Raw genomic sequence first — 15,510 nt, forward strand, 5'->3', positions numbered from 1 at the left:
TTGAAAAGGGGAAAAAAAAACAAAAGCAAAAACAAAAAACGACTGTACACATGTAATAACAACACTGTGAATTACATTTCAATGCTCATCCCATGACACCCAAGCTGTGTTGAAATGACATCTACCACTATTGGTAGAAACACACAGAGGTGATCTTGTTGGCTTTCAAAAATGAATTTTCATATTATACACAAAATGTATCATACATTAGATTGAAACTTAAAGAAACTAGGTGATGTTTCTCAACAAAACCGGTCCTTTAAAATAACCTTCACAAGCGGCAATTTTGCACTTCTTTCCATCACTGCATGGTTCAGCAGGCATACAGCACTGCTAAGGCTACACTGATGGCATGCTTAATGAGTGGAAAAACTAAGGCTTCAAACACATATTTGTGTTGTAGACTTTCTAATTCAAAAAGGTCCTTCTTGTTATTTCTGTGTTAACTGTAGCTTTTCCAGCGGCTTCACCCAACAGTTCACTGCTTTACGGCATCAGGTTCTTAGTCCCATTCAGAACTGTTCTGTATCAGTTAGAACAAATGGACCAATATTTTGACATTAATAAAAGACCCATTGTTTTGGAAGGAGAGGCTAATATTTTGATTACAGTTGTGGTTAACATGGTCACACCAGGACATGGAAACTGAAGTAAAAAATAATACAACATTTAATTTATCCTTTCTTGTATTACAATGTAGAACTTCCCAGCATAATTTCCATCCATATCAGTTCAACACAACAACGTTAACACCATAACCACAGTTAGACTCCCCAATCCTTCCCTGATCTGTAAAGTCTCTGAAATGAAACCAAAGTCACATTTGAAAACAGAGACAATGGAAAAAGTAAAGAAAGAATTTATGAAAGGAAAGTAGATGGAAATAGCTTCTCAGGAGATGATTTAAAGAAAATAACTCAGATATAAATCCTTGAATGACAAAAATAAAAAACTGGATAAGTTAGACTCAAGACACAAAATAAAAAGACAAAACGCAAATGTGCAGAAACCATTGTTTGACAAGCTTTGGCCCACTGTGTTGTGTGCAGGGTGAAACAGCAGAAGAAATGAACTGTCCCATAAGAGGTGAATTCCCTCTGAGTCTCTGTCTTGGAGAGAGGAGGGGGAAAGAATCGAGGGAGAGAGGGAGAGAGGAACAGCTGGTTTAGCTCTGCCACCTTGCTGTTCTTCCCCATGAGGCCAGTGGGTGGGGCTGTTGCACCGAAAAACACCCCTCTCGTGCCCTCTACACACAAGTCAGTGCTTGTTGGACATGAAGAATAAAAAATATATATATTAAAAAAAAAAAGTTCAAACAAACAAAACAAAAACAAACAGAAACCCCGAAAACAGAAGCGATGGTGATGACTCAGTCGATCTTGACTGCAGCATAGATTTTCCTGATGAACATGTAGGCTGCGTAGAAGCCAATCGTGCCCGTAAGCAGCCAGAATGACAGCACCATCAGGGTCGTATAGCCGAAGTACAGGAGGGAGGGGATGAATTCCACAATGTCCAGCTTGGGTGGAATAAAAAGAGGAGGAATCAATTTCGGCATGCTTTCCATTTCCCATCTTATTTTTTTGGCTTTGAAGTTGAAGTTAAAGTTAAAAATCTGCACATAAAATAATCATTTTTATCCGGGTTATGATGTGTGCATTTGTAAAATCCTTTTACATGTATTCAAATTGCTTGGTATTTGTGTGTGGATTGCAACATGCATTTGTGAAAACCCAAAATTATGCACATATCATTGTACATGTGTAAATCTTATTTTTAATTTGTAGATCACGTAATACACATTTGTGACCATTTTGAGTCTAATTTCCCTCCATACTATTAAGGCATTGGTTTATTAAGCTGCAGTAGCGTCAGACAGGGATTTTACCTTGTTGACAAAGTAGAAGACGGCGTAAACGAGGACGTAGAAAGCCGAGCCTCCTGAAACCAGGAAAGTTCTCCACCACCACCGGTAGTCCTGATAGTGAGGAGAGACAGAGACAACACAGCGCATGGGTGAGTGTACAGATAACATAGATAAGGTTCAGGTAGGACCAGTGGAGCTGTGTACTGCTGGTAATGTTAGCAACAAAAACTGTTTGTTTACTCTGATTCTAACTGCACAACACTTCAATACTGACAACACAAACTTTTAGTGAACACTACAGCATTTGCTTCACACTGCAAATTCTACTACTAGACATTGCCTATAAATGGTTTATAAGATGTAACTAAAGCATTTATATTTGGTTAAAATGTGATTTCCTAATGCGATATAAAGCAGTGGTAAGGACACATTTTAGGTTGCTGGCTTGGTTGTGAGAAAATCCATCTAGCGGTTGTTTTTCCTCCTTAAGCATCAACGCTTTGGCTTTTTAGTTGGCTCTTTAACCCTTTGAAACCTCAGCTCTTTTGCTCAGTTTTTAGTACCTTTATATACATGCTTTTAACAGTCACTACATGTCTTAGCAAGACATGACATATATTGTTTTTAGGATATGTTTGCAACCCAGAAATGCCATCAATTTGAGTTGTACAGTACAATGTTCAAGGACAGTTTTTATGAAATTTTATACAATATAAAATTGTTGAAGTTTTTTGCCTTTATGCCCACGTTTTCAATAGACATAAAATATCAGTATATCAATCAACAAGAGAGCGTGAGATGTAAGAACCATCTAACTGGAACATTCGGAGCCTTACCAATGTCAAAAAATGTATTTATAGTAAAAAAACAAAACAAACAAACAACAAAGTTAATATTAATGGATTTTCTATTTCCCATTGTAATTCTTTTTCTTTTTTCTATATATAATAAACATGTTCTGAATTTTGGAAATACAGTTCGTAGAATGTGTTGTGGACAGCAAACAGAAGGCGAACATTGTTGTAGAGTCAGTGAGTTAGCTTTGGGCTACAACTTCAGCACTGGTTTTTAACCTGTATTTGTTTACATTTTGGAAACTCTGCTTCATCTTCCGATGAAAAAATGTGGTGCTGTGAGTCAAGATGGCATTCTAAAACACCGTACTGGCCCGATTATAGAGGAAATTTGAAAAAGCATATTATTCACATCATCAGATATTCTTTTTGAATTAAAAAAGTGTCTCCTAGAGAAAGTGTTGCATTATGGGTTGTTTGTAGTCTCAATGTTACTAAGACAGCCTGTGTCTTCAAGTCTGTTTACAATAAGTCTTTTAATTTATTTGTGTTTTGTTAGCCCAGTTCAACCTGTGGGAATGTCTGAAGGCTTGTGCAGCATGTTTTACTGCCATGGAGGAAGTAAATTCATGGCAAGAAAAAGTGGCAAGAAAAAGTAAGCGAGCCCTTTAGAATGACCCGGTTTTCTGCATTAATTGGTCACAAAAAGTGATTTGATCTTTTTTATAAATATAATCTTGCGTGTCTTCAGTGAACACATCCATTAAACATTCACAGTGCTGGTGCAAAAACTGAGTGAACCCTCGGATTTAATAACTGGTTGAACCTCTTTTGGCAAAAATAACCTCAAACAAGTTCTTCCAGTAGCTGCAGATCAGACCTGCGCAATGTTCAGGAGGAAGTTCGGACCGTTCTGCCTAAGAGAACTACTTCAGCTCAGCCATATTCTTAGGCTGTCTGGTGTGAACGGTTCTCTGAGCTCATTCTATAGCATCTCTGTTGGGTTAACGTCTGGGCTCTGACTGGGCCACTCCACAAGCTGGATTTTCTTTGTTTGAAGTCATTCTGTAGTAGAATTACTTCAGTGTTTAGGGTCGTTGTCCTGCTGCATCACCCAACTTCTACTAAGCTTCAGCTTGTGGACAGTCACCCTGACATTGTCCTGTAACAGACCTCGATAAACTTGGGAATTCGTTTTCCCTTGATGATGGCGAGCTGTCCAGGCCAAGAGGCAGCAAAGCAGCGCCAAATCATGATGCTCGCTCCCCCATACTTCACTGTTGGGATGAGGTTGTCATTTTGATATGCAGAGCCCTTTTTACACCATGCATAGGGCTGCATTTTCTTCACAAACATTCATCCTTAGTTTCATTGGTCCACAACCTATTCCCAGTAGCTTTGTGGAGTGTGAAGCCTTTGCAACACCATAAATTGTGCAGCTTCCTCGTCCTGCCATGGTCACCATGCTCCATGCAACCATGCACCATGATTTGTGTATGGTCGACTCATGAACAGAGATGTTAACAAATTCCAATGAGTCCTTTAAGCTTCTTTTTTTACCTCATTGATCATTCTGCGTTGTACCTTTGGAGTCATCTTAGCTGAGCACCGACTTCTAGGGAGAGTGGCCACAGTACTAACTTATCTCCATTTTACATTTATCAGTTTGTCTATTTGTCTGTCTGTGGACTGAAGAATATCTAAACTCTTTATGATTACTTTGTTACCCTTTCCAGCTTTATGCAAATCAACAGTTCTTGCTGGTAACTCCTCTGAGATCTATTTTTTCCAGACATGGTTCACATCAGCAGATGCCTCTTTTCAACAGCAAACTCAAAATGTTTAAGTGTTTTTTATAAGTCAAAGTAGCTCTGACACACACCTCCAATCTGGCTTCATTGACTGGACTCAAGTTTTACTAACTTCTGACTCCAATTAGCTTTTGTTGATGTCATTAGCTGAGGGGATCACATAGTTTTTCCAACCTACACTGTGAATCTTTGAATGATGCATTCACTATGGACAAGAATACAATGATCTGTGTTATTAATTAAAATAGATTGTGTTTGTTCATAATTGTAACTTAGATGAACATCTGAACATATTTGATCTGAACATATTTTAAGCAAAACTTATACATAAATAGAGATAATTCCAAAGAGTTACCTTACTTTTTCTTGCCACTGTATTACATGACTACTTGATCTTTGAAAAATGTAAGAATCAACATGCCTAAATAATATCCCCAGAAAGCTCAAGTTGTGCTTATTCCAACAATTTTTATATGAACTCTTATTACAAGCATCCCTTCGATGCTCAGTTCAACCAGGTGCCCTCTGGCAATGAGTTGCAGAGCATCCTGACCAAATTACCACATTCATCATTTTAATCAAATACTTGGCATCCAAAAGAGAAAGGTAAATTACACGTTACTTATCTGTATTCGAACCTAGCATCAATGAACTTACCTCTGCACAGAGCTGGAAATAAACCATGACAATGCTGATCTGAGAGCAGGAGACTACCAAGATGATGAACACCAGAAACAGGAAGCCAAAGAGGTAATAGAACTGATTTTCCCAGATGGCCTGTAGGTGGTGACACACAAATTGATGTTGACATTACAGTGAGTGTGAGGACTAAGTCACCAACTTCACTTCAGTTACTTATCCTCTAAATGAAACTAATAAAGCTTCTATCTGTATTAAGTTACTGAGATAGACAAGAAAATACCACACACACACACAGACACACACACAATATTTGTGTGTGTGTGTGTGTGTTTGTGTGTGTGTATGAAACAATGATCTGATCTGGCTATGAACGGATCACAATGTATAGCAGAGCAGTTGCACTCACACTGAAAATGAAGAAGAGCTCGATGAACATAGCACCAAATGGCAGGATCCCAGCCATAAGGATTCTAGTGGAAGAAAAGAAACCATTATATCACAAAAGAGCATGCCTCAACTCAAAAGTTCAAACCCTACACCACAGCCATCAGCCATCCCAGCTTTTGGTCAAAGATAATGATCAGACTGTTAGCTTGGTTAAACACTCACCCCACAAACTTGTTCATGTACCAGCGCTGCTCTGGGACCTGCCGAGGGATCTGGTTGGTGCGTACTGGGTTATCATATGGCTGTTTGCGGAAGCCAAAGTAGTAGCCCAGGTAGACCAAGGGCATGGAGATACCGAACCACATACACAGAAGGGCCAGCATTGTGGTGAAAGGAACCTGATGGGGTGAGAGAAGAGAGCAGGGACACAGGAAGAATTGTCAAAAGATGAAGCACAATGTGTAACAATCCATGTCATTGTACCGATAAACTTTAAATTAGAACATGAAGTTATATCAACCACCCTATGTATAACTGATAATACCGAACTAGTTTTATTACTTTTCTTGGATTGTGCTGCTGTTACACTTTTTTTCAGCATGTCACAGATTAACGTTTCAATAATGAAATGTTAATCTGTGACTTATTAAAAAGTATGCCGACACCACAAGTGAAGAAAGATGACAAAATCAGTCTGTAGCATCAAAACCTCTGTGTGCACTGAAATGAGCAAAGGTATGTTTTACTGCTTAAGAATCTAACTTTCTATTCCTTTTCACGGAAGTTACATAGTCTCATTTTAACATGTTAAAATTGATTTAGGGTAAATCTTTCCTTTAAAAAAAGTATTAGAATGTGATAACATCACAATTACAGTAAAGTAATTAACCTAACAGCTTGCCATTTCCTAATCTGCTATGAATGTACACTGAATGCATACATTTTAGATTGTGTGTTTGCGAGTCATGATACTCACTGCCCCAGAGGAATGTTCTCCCCAGATGAAACAGTTGAGGATGAAGCAAATTCCAAAAACCACTGCAGGATACAAAGTTGCTGTCTACAGGGGAGACAAAACAAAGACAAGCTTAGCCTCGCTGTTTACAGTAAACACCAATTGTAAAATGTTCCTTCATTCACACATAAAAAGTTGGTGGCCTTGCTTGCAAAACTCAAAACAAACACTGGGTTTGCATTGCTCAGGAGTAATGAGAGACATTCTTTTTCACATTGAGGATTTAATTTATTGACTCACACAAAATGCTCCTTTCTTCCACCGATGGCCTTTCAGTGTGCGGTACAGTCTGCCAGCAAAGTAGCCACCAAATACACTGGAGGGGACACATCCACAAGAAAAAGCAGTGTAAAATCAAACAAATGCACTGTTTGAAAAGAGGCTTCTTTGGGATTTTCTTAATGGGGATCAGAGAGATGAATATGGCTCTTACCCCATGAACATGAAAAGGAAGCAAGCAGTGGTCATCAAGGCTCCCCTACTGGACGGAGACAACATGCCCAACATGGCAACAACTATGGCGCACACACAGGAAAACATGGCGGTAAGAATGTTTCATAGAATACACTGACAACCACGCACTGTCTCATTTTTCAATATTTACTTGACTGAAGTCCTGATGGAGAACTAAAAGTTAATCCACTTAATTTATTGATCTGATATGAATGAAAGATCAACTGACAGATTTTGACTGCTGAAATTGAAGTGACGTGATCAGCTGATTGTTTACTAGAGAGGTCTCTAAGACTCAATCTGTTAGAGATGTTTGAAGTACAGAAACACTCAGTCCACTTTACAGAGATATTACAGAGTGATGCTTCTTTAACCTAATGAACAGTCTGTGGCTGAGTACACCCAAGTAAGTTTTCACATTTGCCCACTCTAATTTTCAATCACATATGCGAGCAAAAGTGGTTGCAGTGTAGAGCCCTGCAACACCTCCAAAGCTTTCTAGTTAACATGTTATATTTCCTCAGAGGGTTATGTACTGGAACTATTTCTTAGCTGGGCCAGTGAAATTTCCTTCTCCGGTTGCCTGGTTCTGATGACAAGACCCCGGGAAGTCACTGCACATGGCCAAGAAACCGTATTTGGCAAAATTCAGTACAAGGTACAAACAATAAACACCAATAAAGTGATTTTAGACTACCGCACATTCTTCTGGACATTAACTCATAACAATTCATATCATGAAATAAGGTAGCTGGGGTAGTATGGTTAATGTGAACCATGGGTCATCTTAATCAAATTATTAACTCATGTTTTACCCATATACCCATATATATTAACTCATGTTTTACCCTTTCACTTATGAATAAGTGAAAGGAAAAGACCCTTGCGGGAGAGATGTACACTGTCTAGATCTATAGGGAACTGATGATGGAGAAAATAAACTCACAGATGACAATAAGGATCATGCAGAAGAGCTGGATCCCTGAGCCCAGCAGAGAACTGAGGATCATGGGATACTGAGGCGGCCTGAAGACGTCACCATGGACATTCTTCCATCCTGACTCCTCCATGGTGTCCTCCTAGTTAGGGAGAAGAAAAATGAGGTCAGTGCCTGGAATATACTGATCTAATGAGCATCAAGAGATCAAATCTGATTTCAGTGACACTTAAAATCAGTTACCCTAAAATTAATTCATTCTGATCTATACAATTTCTAAAAGACGTAACCAGCATTCTTTCCCCAAAGACATGTTGCAACCATGCCAACTGTCTTTTTGGGTGTGTATTTTCTTACTATGTCATCCTCTCTGTTGTAGTTAGCAATGTCCTTCCTCAAGGTTCTGATGATGATCATACTTAGAATACCTGAGGGAGAAAAGGCAGAGAACGAGAAAGATTTCAGTCAGCTAGAAAGACAGAATTCTCAACAATTACCACACTGTCATCAAACTATGTTTATTTTTTGTATATTTTTTATATCTATAAATAAATTTTATGGATTTATTTTTTGTATATGACATAATATAAAGTTTAATGGCTTACATCACATTCTCAAGTCCATGGGCCTAATGACCTACAGTGCTTTGTTGTGTTGATGTGGACATTTATGAGATGACAGTTGAGCAGATCAGGATTTGTGAAAAATTTGGGACATACCAGACAGGAAGAAGACGACCACCACAGAGTTGACAATGGAGAACCAGTGAATCTGGACATCGCTCATGGTCAGGTACGTGTCCCATCGAGATGCCCACTTCACCTCACTCTCCTGCAGAGAGGAAACAAGAGCCTCAGCAGTCCTTCTTCTACACTTATCTAGCTTTGCTTAATGCCATATCCTAGAAAAATCAACAGCTTGAAAATGAACTTGAATTTTATTGTTTGACCTTGGTGCTTGGCAATTAATAAACTATACATTTTCCAACTGCAGGCTGCAAGTATTTGGACAGTAAAACATTTTCTTTTATTTTGACTTTGTCGTAGTCTAGCACACTTTATTTGAAATGAACAAACGGTTTAAAGGGTCTCAAAGACAGCCAGTACTGAGATGCTTATGAGGATAAAAACAAATTACTCAAACTCATTTTTGTTTTTTCGTGGGAGGTTTTAGGAATTTATTCAGGATTACGGACTGGTTTGCCTACTAGTTACAAAATGTTTCAAGTCACTGAGAATCCATGCAGCAGTCACTGACCTCCCAGTGGACAGAGTAGGTGAAAAGGACTTCATTCTCCTTGGTTGGGTCAATCTCCTGGGGGGCGGAGCCACTGGCCTCAGGCAAGGTGCAAGTCTTTTCATTTTCCACTGCTTTCAGATCTAAGAATAAACACAGAGTAAGTGTTACAAATAGTCATTTATAACAGTTTTTACTTCACTGGCCACTCCTTCTACGCAAATCGTTTTTAATCACCATTGGTCAGAAACGTTGCGCAAGCTATTTGGAGTTTGTTGACACCTACCGTCTACTTTTACACTTTGAGGTACGACCTCAAATCGCACCACCCTGTAGTTGTGAATTTCCCCCTCTTCCAGCTTCTCCCTGTGGAAATACAGGATGAAGGACAGGTGGTTGTGCAGATAAAACTGTGAGGGAGAAAAGAGAAGGGGCAAGAGAAAAATTAGTACCCTTAAACGTCAAACATCATTTTAGTCCTACATCAAAAAACAAAAAAAACCCCAAGCTTACTTCTGCTGTTTTTCTAGTACTGCTGGTATGTCCTGCTGCGCTGGTGACATGCACTCATTGTTTTCCACATTTCAATTTCAAAAAATGAAAATAAAAAGACAAAAACATGTTTTTGCCTGTGTTACTTAGTTCCCATTGTTTTCTAAGCGGCTTGTTCCAGAATATTACCAGAACATTTTCAACAAGAGACTTCAAAAGTTTTTCTCCATGAATGTTTTACTTAAAATTGTTGCAGTGAGGTTAGTTGATGGCTGTACACATAAGACAAGCCCACACACTTACGCGCGCGCACAGTCTTGCAAATCTTACCAGGCTACATTACAATACCGTACAATTTGACTTTTAGTTCAACCCCGAGTGTGATGGCTCTCAACAATATGAAGAATATAGCAATTAATATCAATATTGCAATAATTTAAAGATCAGTGGATAAATCGTCTAAAATTTTCCGCGCTTTTCAAGACATGTAGTTACTTTCAAACCCCTAAGAATTTAGTTTCAACGATCAAAGTTAAAGTTTGAAAAAAAAAAATGTTGAGATAAACTCTCAAGTCTCTTGCATTGGAGTGGTTTGATCAAATAGGACAAACAACCACATAACTTCCTTGACTTGGGTCCCACTTACTTCTCAAACCACCGCAAAGAGCATAAACTAAACAGATAAATAAGTAAATTAAAATCTAAATAAATGTAATTGTCTGACAAGTAGGACGCAATCGTTCATACTAAGAAGCTGATCAGTAAAGGCAAACAATGAAAAGAGATGCAGAAAGCGCAAAATGCAAATCTATAACTGAAGTCTTCTGATCATCTGCTACCTGTACTCTCCACCTTTCTCCACCTCTGAGCAATGTGTTAAAGACAAGAAAATGCTAGATAATGTCTACCTTGTTGCTGTCAACAAAGCCCAGTCTGTAGCCATGTTCAAACTGGATATCTTTCACCACATCCTTCTTCCCCTCCTCTTCACCTCCTGCATCTCTGTTGGGGTAATACTCTAACCTGGTGGCAACAGGCAGGTTATCTGCAATACTGAAAGGCACAGGGAGGTGTTCAATTAGTTATGTTTTGCTTAATGAACATTAAAAAAACCCTAAATGCTAGACAACCAGGTTATCTCAGAAATATAAGGCCTAGAAAAAAAAAAATGTTGAGATAAACTCTCAAGTCTCTTGCATTGGAGTGGTTTGATCAAATAGGACAAACAACCACATAACTTCCTTGACTTGGGTCCCACTTACTTCTCAAACCACCGCAAAGAGCATAAACTAAACAGATAAATAAGTAAATTAAAATCTAAATAAATGTAATTGTCTGACAAGTAGGGCTAATCGTTCATACTAAGAAGCTGATCAGTAAAGGCAAACAATGAAAAGAGATGCAGAAAGCGCAAAATGCAAATCTATAACTGAAGTCTTCTGATCATCTGCTACCTGTACTCTCCACCTTTCTCCACCTCTGAGCAATGTGTTAAAGACAAGAAAATGCTAGATAATGTCTACCTTGTTGCTGTCAACAAAGCCCAGTCTGTAGCCATGTTCAAACTGGATATCTTTCACCACATCCTTCTTCCCCTCCTCTTCACCTCCTGCATCTCTGTTGGGGTAATACTCTAACCTGGTGGCAACAGGCAGGTTATCTGCAATACTGAAAGGCACAGGGAGGTGTTCAATTAGTTATGTTTTGCTTAATGAACATTAAAAAAACCCTAAATGCTAGACAACCAGGTTATCTCAGAAATATAAGGCCTAGAAAAAAAAAAATTTCTACCTATGTTTTTGGCTGGTACAAAGTACTAAAGAAGTAGATCTGCTCCAATCAATTTTTGACAAATCAGCTCAGACTTAGACTTATAAAGTTTGGAGTCACCAAAAAAAAAAAAAAAAACATTGCTTAAAAATAAACTAATGCTTGATATTCTACAAAGCAATAGGTCAAGATTAGCATTTAGAAGGATTCCCACTGCTAACAACAGCGATGAACGGATGCTCACAGGTGAACATAATACTCCTCCTGGATTCGCTCAGCAACCAGCTTGCTCTCTTCTATGCTGAGCTTTTTCTTGTTGCACACCATCTCACATTTCTTGTCTTTGTTCATCTGAACATTGTAAAGGGTATTCACAATACGGTCCCCACGTAACACCTCACCTACAAAAGAGAATTATTTAAAAAAAAAAAAAAAAAACAGAATATGTATATGAAAACTATTTCAAAAATAATTTATTATTATTATTTTTTTAATTGCAGCATGTAAGATAACATTTCTTTTCTTGAATAGGATCAGGTCAAATTAAATTATAAATTTATAGAAACTTCCCAGACCACTTTCCAGATGTCTGCCGCAGTCCACTTACCCAGGTTCTCGCCCTTGTAGAAAACAGATTCTGGTTTACAGAAAGGGAGGGAGTAGTATTCATAAGGAAGCTGGGTGCGGGAGCTGGTCAGCTTCACTGCCTGAAAAAAAAAAAATATCTGACGGAGTCAAAGATACTGCATAGTGAAATGCAAAACTACACTCACAGCAGCTTGGTCTGGATGACACTGGAAACTTTACTTTGATTGTTGGCTGTCTAAAAATTATCAGTAAGACCAGTGTTCATTAAGAATTAATTTCCTGCCCAGTTACAATGTAGACTGTTGGACAACTGGCATAAAATATATTTTTTATATGTAAATGTCTTTGTATACATATATTTATTTATAATTTTATCTTTTAATGTGCAACTAAATGCACAAAAAATTACTGTGAAAGAACCTGTTAAACCATACATTTTCATCTATACATCCAGGCAGATTTACATACTTTTGGTTCATTTGTAGTAATTCAGTGTGAACGTGAAATGGACCAGAACTAAAAGGCTTCAAAGCATCAATTTATTCCTTGATCCAGACCAAATGAACCAAACTATAGGTGCGAGGCGACCTAACATTCACGTTTATGGTGTGGAAAGTGGACACCCATATAAACATGGAAAGATCAGAAAAACTTCACAAATGAAGGCCCAAGTTGGGTTCAAACACAGTACCTTTGTGAATAACCATATCACAATGATTCTGCTAATCTGTGAAATGTTGATCAAATGAATTTTAGTCTTACCTTAATATCTACCATGTTACCCTCATGAAAGTCCCTGGGAGCGACTCCAGGAACATAGAAGGGCCGGACTACAGGCAACAAGGTCAACAGCAGCAAGGCCCACCACGTCTCCTGCAACAAAGACACCACCAAATAAAGACACAGACAAACACTACATGATGTGTGTTTATAAAAAGAATTGACAAATAAAAGTATATTGTGAATGTATGCAAGACAAAAAGATTCTAAGGATGCTTGGCTTTCCTCTAGCATTAAACCAACTAAACTAAAATTTCAGAGACTCTCAGCGTTTACCCAGAAACATAATTAAGGCTTTTGCATATTGGGATGTACTTTGCCTGGCAAAATGAATAAAGTTACAGCACAATATCCTACTGCAGCTGTCTGCTTCGCAAATTCTCGCATGGGCCTGAGCCAGTGCGCTGAATGCACTGCATGACGGACAGGAATCACACAAGGTCACTTTCCTTGATTGAAAATGAAATGTAGGTCAAGGTGAAATGAGCAAATAATTCAACAGCTGTGTTGTAATGATGGCAGAGAGCTCACAACCCAACTTGGCCGCAGAGAGTGTGATTTGGATTTTGGTCAGTAGAAGGCAAAATTGTGAAACCTTGAGATAAAGTTGTAAGCAAACTATATAAGCTGCACTTAGCCTACCATTCCAGCACTAGCAACCTGAGGGCACAAAATATGCATCCAAGTAGTGATGTCTCTCTCTTATGGACATAATCTGCAAAAATAGATATTCGAAAGGTTCTAATTTATGGGTGTGTATGTGTGTGTTTTTTGTTTTGTTTTGTTTTTTAAGAGGGAATAATCAAACATAATATTTGGACAATTTGACAACACTAATCCTTAAGCTTGCAAATTTTTCAGGCTTCCAAAACATCAACTTCAAGAACTGACTGTTCACTTGCTGCCTAATATATCCCACCCCTTGAAAGGTGCCATTGTAAAGAGATAATCAATGTTATTCACTTCACCTGTCAGTGGTTTTTATGTTGTGGCTGATCAGTGTTAAAAAGTATTCACACCACATTTCTTGGTAAAAAAAAAACAAACAAACTATATTACGGAGTCAAAAAACTTTCCAAACAAATCAAAGACTTGAAAAGTACTGATTGGGTAAGAATATATGGATATTTCTAAAGCACTGCATTTCCCACAGTATGGTAGAGTATGTTTTTTTTTTAGTGGAAAAAACTATAGCGCAGCTGTAAATCTGCCTGGAGCAGACCGTTGAGTATTCCTGTGAGAAAAAAAATCTATGAAGATTCTCAGTCATGGCCTGTTGACACTGAAGAACCTATAGGGTTCCAAAGCTGAAATGGCAAATAATGAGCATAACAAATGTCGCCCAGGTGATTCAGCGATGGCGGCTTTATGGCAAAGAGCCAAAGAGTAAGACTTCACATGACATCTATGCTTCTGTTTGCCAGAAGGTCTGTGGGAAACAGAGTCCTCCACATGCCTTTCGAGGCACCAGCTGCAGTCGGCATGGGAACTGATACTAGGGAGAAGATTTATTTTCCAGTTAGACAACAATCCCGAACATAAAGCCATAGCACAGAAAAATGGTTTGATAACAACATTATTATCCTAGAGTGGCCGAGTCAGAGTCAACACTTGAACCCAATATACAATTTAAATGGACTGGTAAATGGTAACTGGACTGGATTTACCGATTCTATATAAGGATGGAGTCGTTGCCAAAGCGTACCTTTACCACTTCAGAGTAATCATAATAGGTCTTTAAGAGGCATGGTATAATTTAAGTAATTTCCTCTTGTCCCATGTTAAAAAGCCTAATTATTACTATGATCTAGTACTGTGAAACACGCATGATTAATAAGTCCAAGGGGAACACATGTATTAGTTGATAGACATTCTGAGTTATGATCTAGCACTGAAGGAAGTTAGTCAGCATGGCTGCTGACTCAAACGACATTTCTTATCACAAAATACCAGCACAGTTAAATGACAAAAACAGTCTTCGTTCATGTTGTGCTTGTATTTTGTAGGCGATCTGCTGCTGTTCTTGACATATTTCAGCACTTTCAACTTGCTACACCGGCAATAACCTCACATAGACGATGCCTGATACAGCTGCTTATGGCGAACGTTAAGCAAAAGTTCGGCTAGCTGGTTTCTCCTGGCTGTACAGCAAATGACAGCTCAAAAACCGAGTATGTGTTTATTTATACTCGAGCAGTACATTTTAATATACTAGTCAAATTATACAAATCAGTTTTATGAGCCACAGCTCACTGACAGTTAAGCTAGGTAACGTTAGCTAACTTAGCTAACTCCAGCAAGCAGTTAGCAAGACCGTCAACAGTAGAACAGCAGAGAACTCCTGTAAATCCGCACATAGTTAACGGTTATGTTTTGTTTACTGACTATGCAAGACCCATACTCTCATACGATTATATCACTCTATCTGAGTTAATGTGGGTACACAGTATCAGCAATGTATAGTTTAAAAAAAAAAAAAAAATTTCGCTTTCCCACTCACCATAGCCGCGGCCGCCATTTTGAATACGTGTCATTAGTGACGTTGCGGTAGGTATCGGTTTTCGATTAATTAATTTCTTTTTTTATTTGATGCGCCAAATACTGTAGTATCGCTTATCAGCAGTCATTTCTGACCTCCACAGTGAACTGAAATGACTGCTAATACAAATTAATATCTTTTAAAAAGGGGTTTGCAGTATTCATTCCCATCTTCCTTTGAATATATTAATAGTAAAACA

At 38.3% G+C, this 15,510-nt stretch overlaps 1 protein-coding gene across 1 annotated transcript; it reads right to left on the reverse strand.

Annotated features, from left to right (window-relative positions):
- Positions 1 to 575: 575 nt before the first annotated feature.
- On the reverse strand, positions 576 to 15,293 carry tm9sf4 (transmembrane 9 superfamily protein member 4). The gene is made up of 18 exons (XM_040152943.1): positions 15,273 to 15,293; positions 12,755 to 12,865; positions 12,012 to 12,111; positions 11,649 to 11,805; positions 11,158 to 11,302; positions 9,429 to 9,552; positions 9,164 to 9,285; positions 8,626 to 8,737; positions 8,264 to 8,334; positions 7,916 to 8,048; positions 6,950 to 7,031; positions 6,757 to 6,832; positions 6,478 to 6,561; positions 5,724 to 5,899; positions 5,521 to 5,584; positions 5,130 to 5,249; positions 1,889 to 1,978; positions 576 to 1,519 (listed from the first exon to the last, which is right to left on the reverse strand). Exons 1-18 carry the CDS (start codon positions 15,288 to 15,290, stop codon positions 1,370 to 1,372), a joined length of 1,935 nt encoding a protein of 644 aa, XP_040008877.1. The 5' UTR covers positions 15,291 to 15,293; the 3' UTR covers positions 576 to 1,369.
- Between the last annotated feature and the right edge of the window lie 217 nt (positions 15,294 to 15,510).

The sequence above is a fragment of the Xiphias gladius genome, chromosome 18, assembly GCF_016859285.1.
Source record: "Xiphias gladius isolate SHS-SW01 ecotype Sanya breed wild chromosome 18, ASM1685928v1, whole genome shotgun sequence".
Taxonomy (NCBI): Eukaryota; Metazoa; Chordata; class Actinopteri; order Istiophoriformes; family Xiphiidae; genus Xiphias; species Xiphias gladius.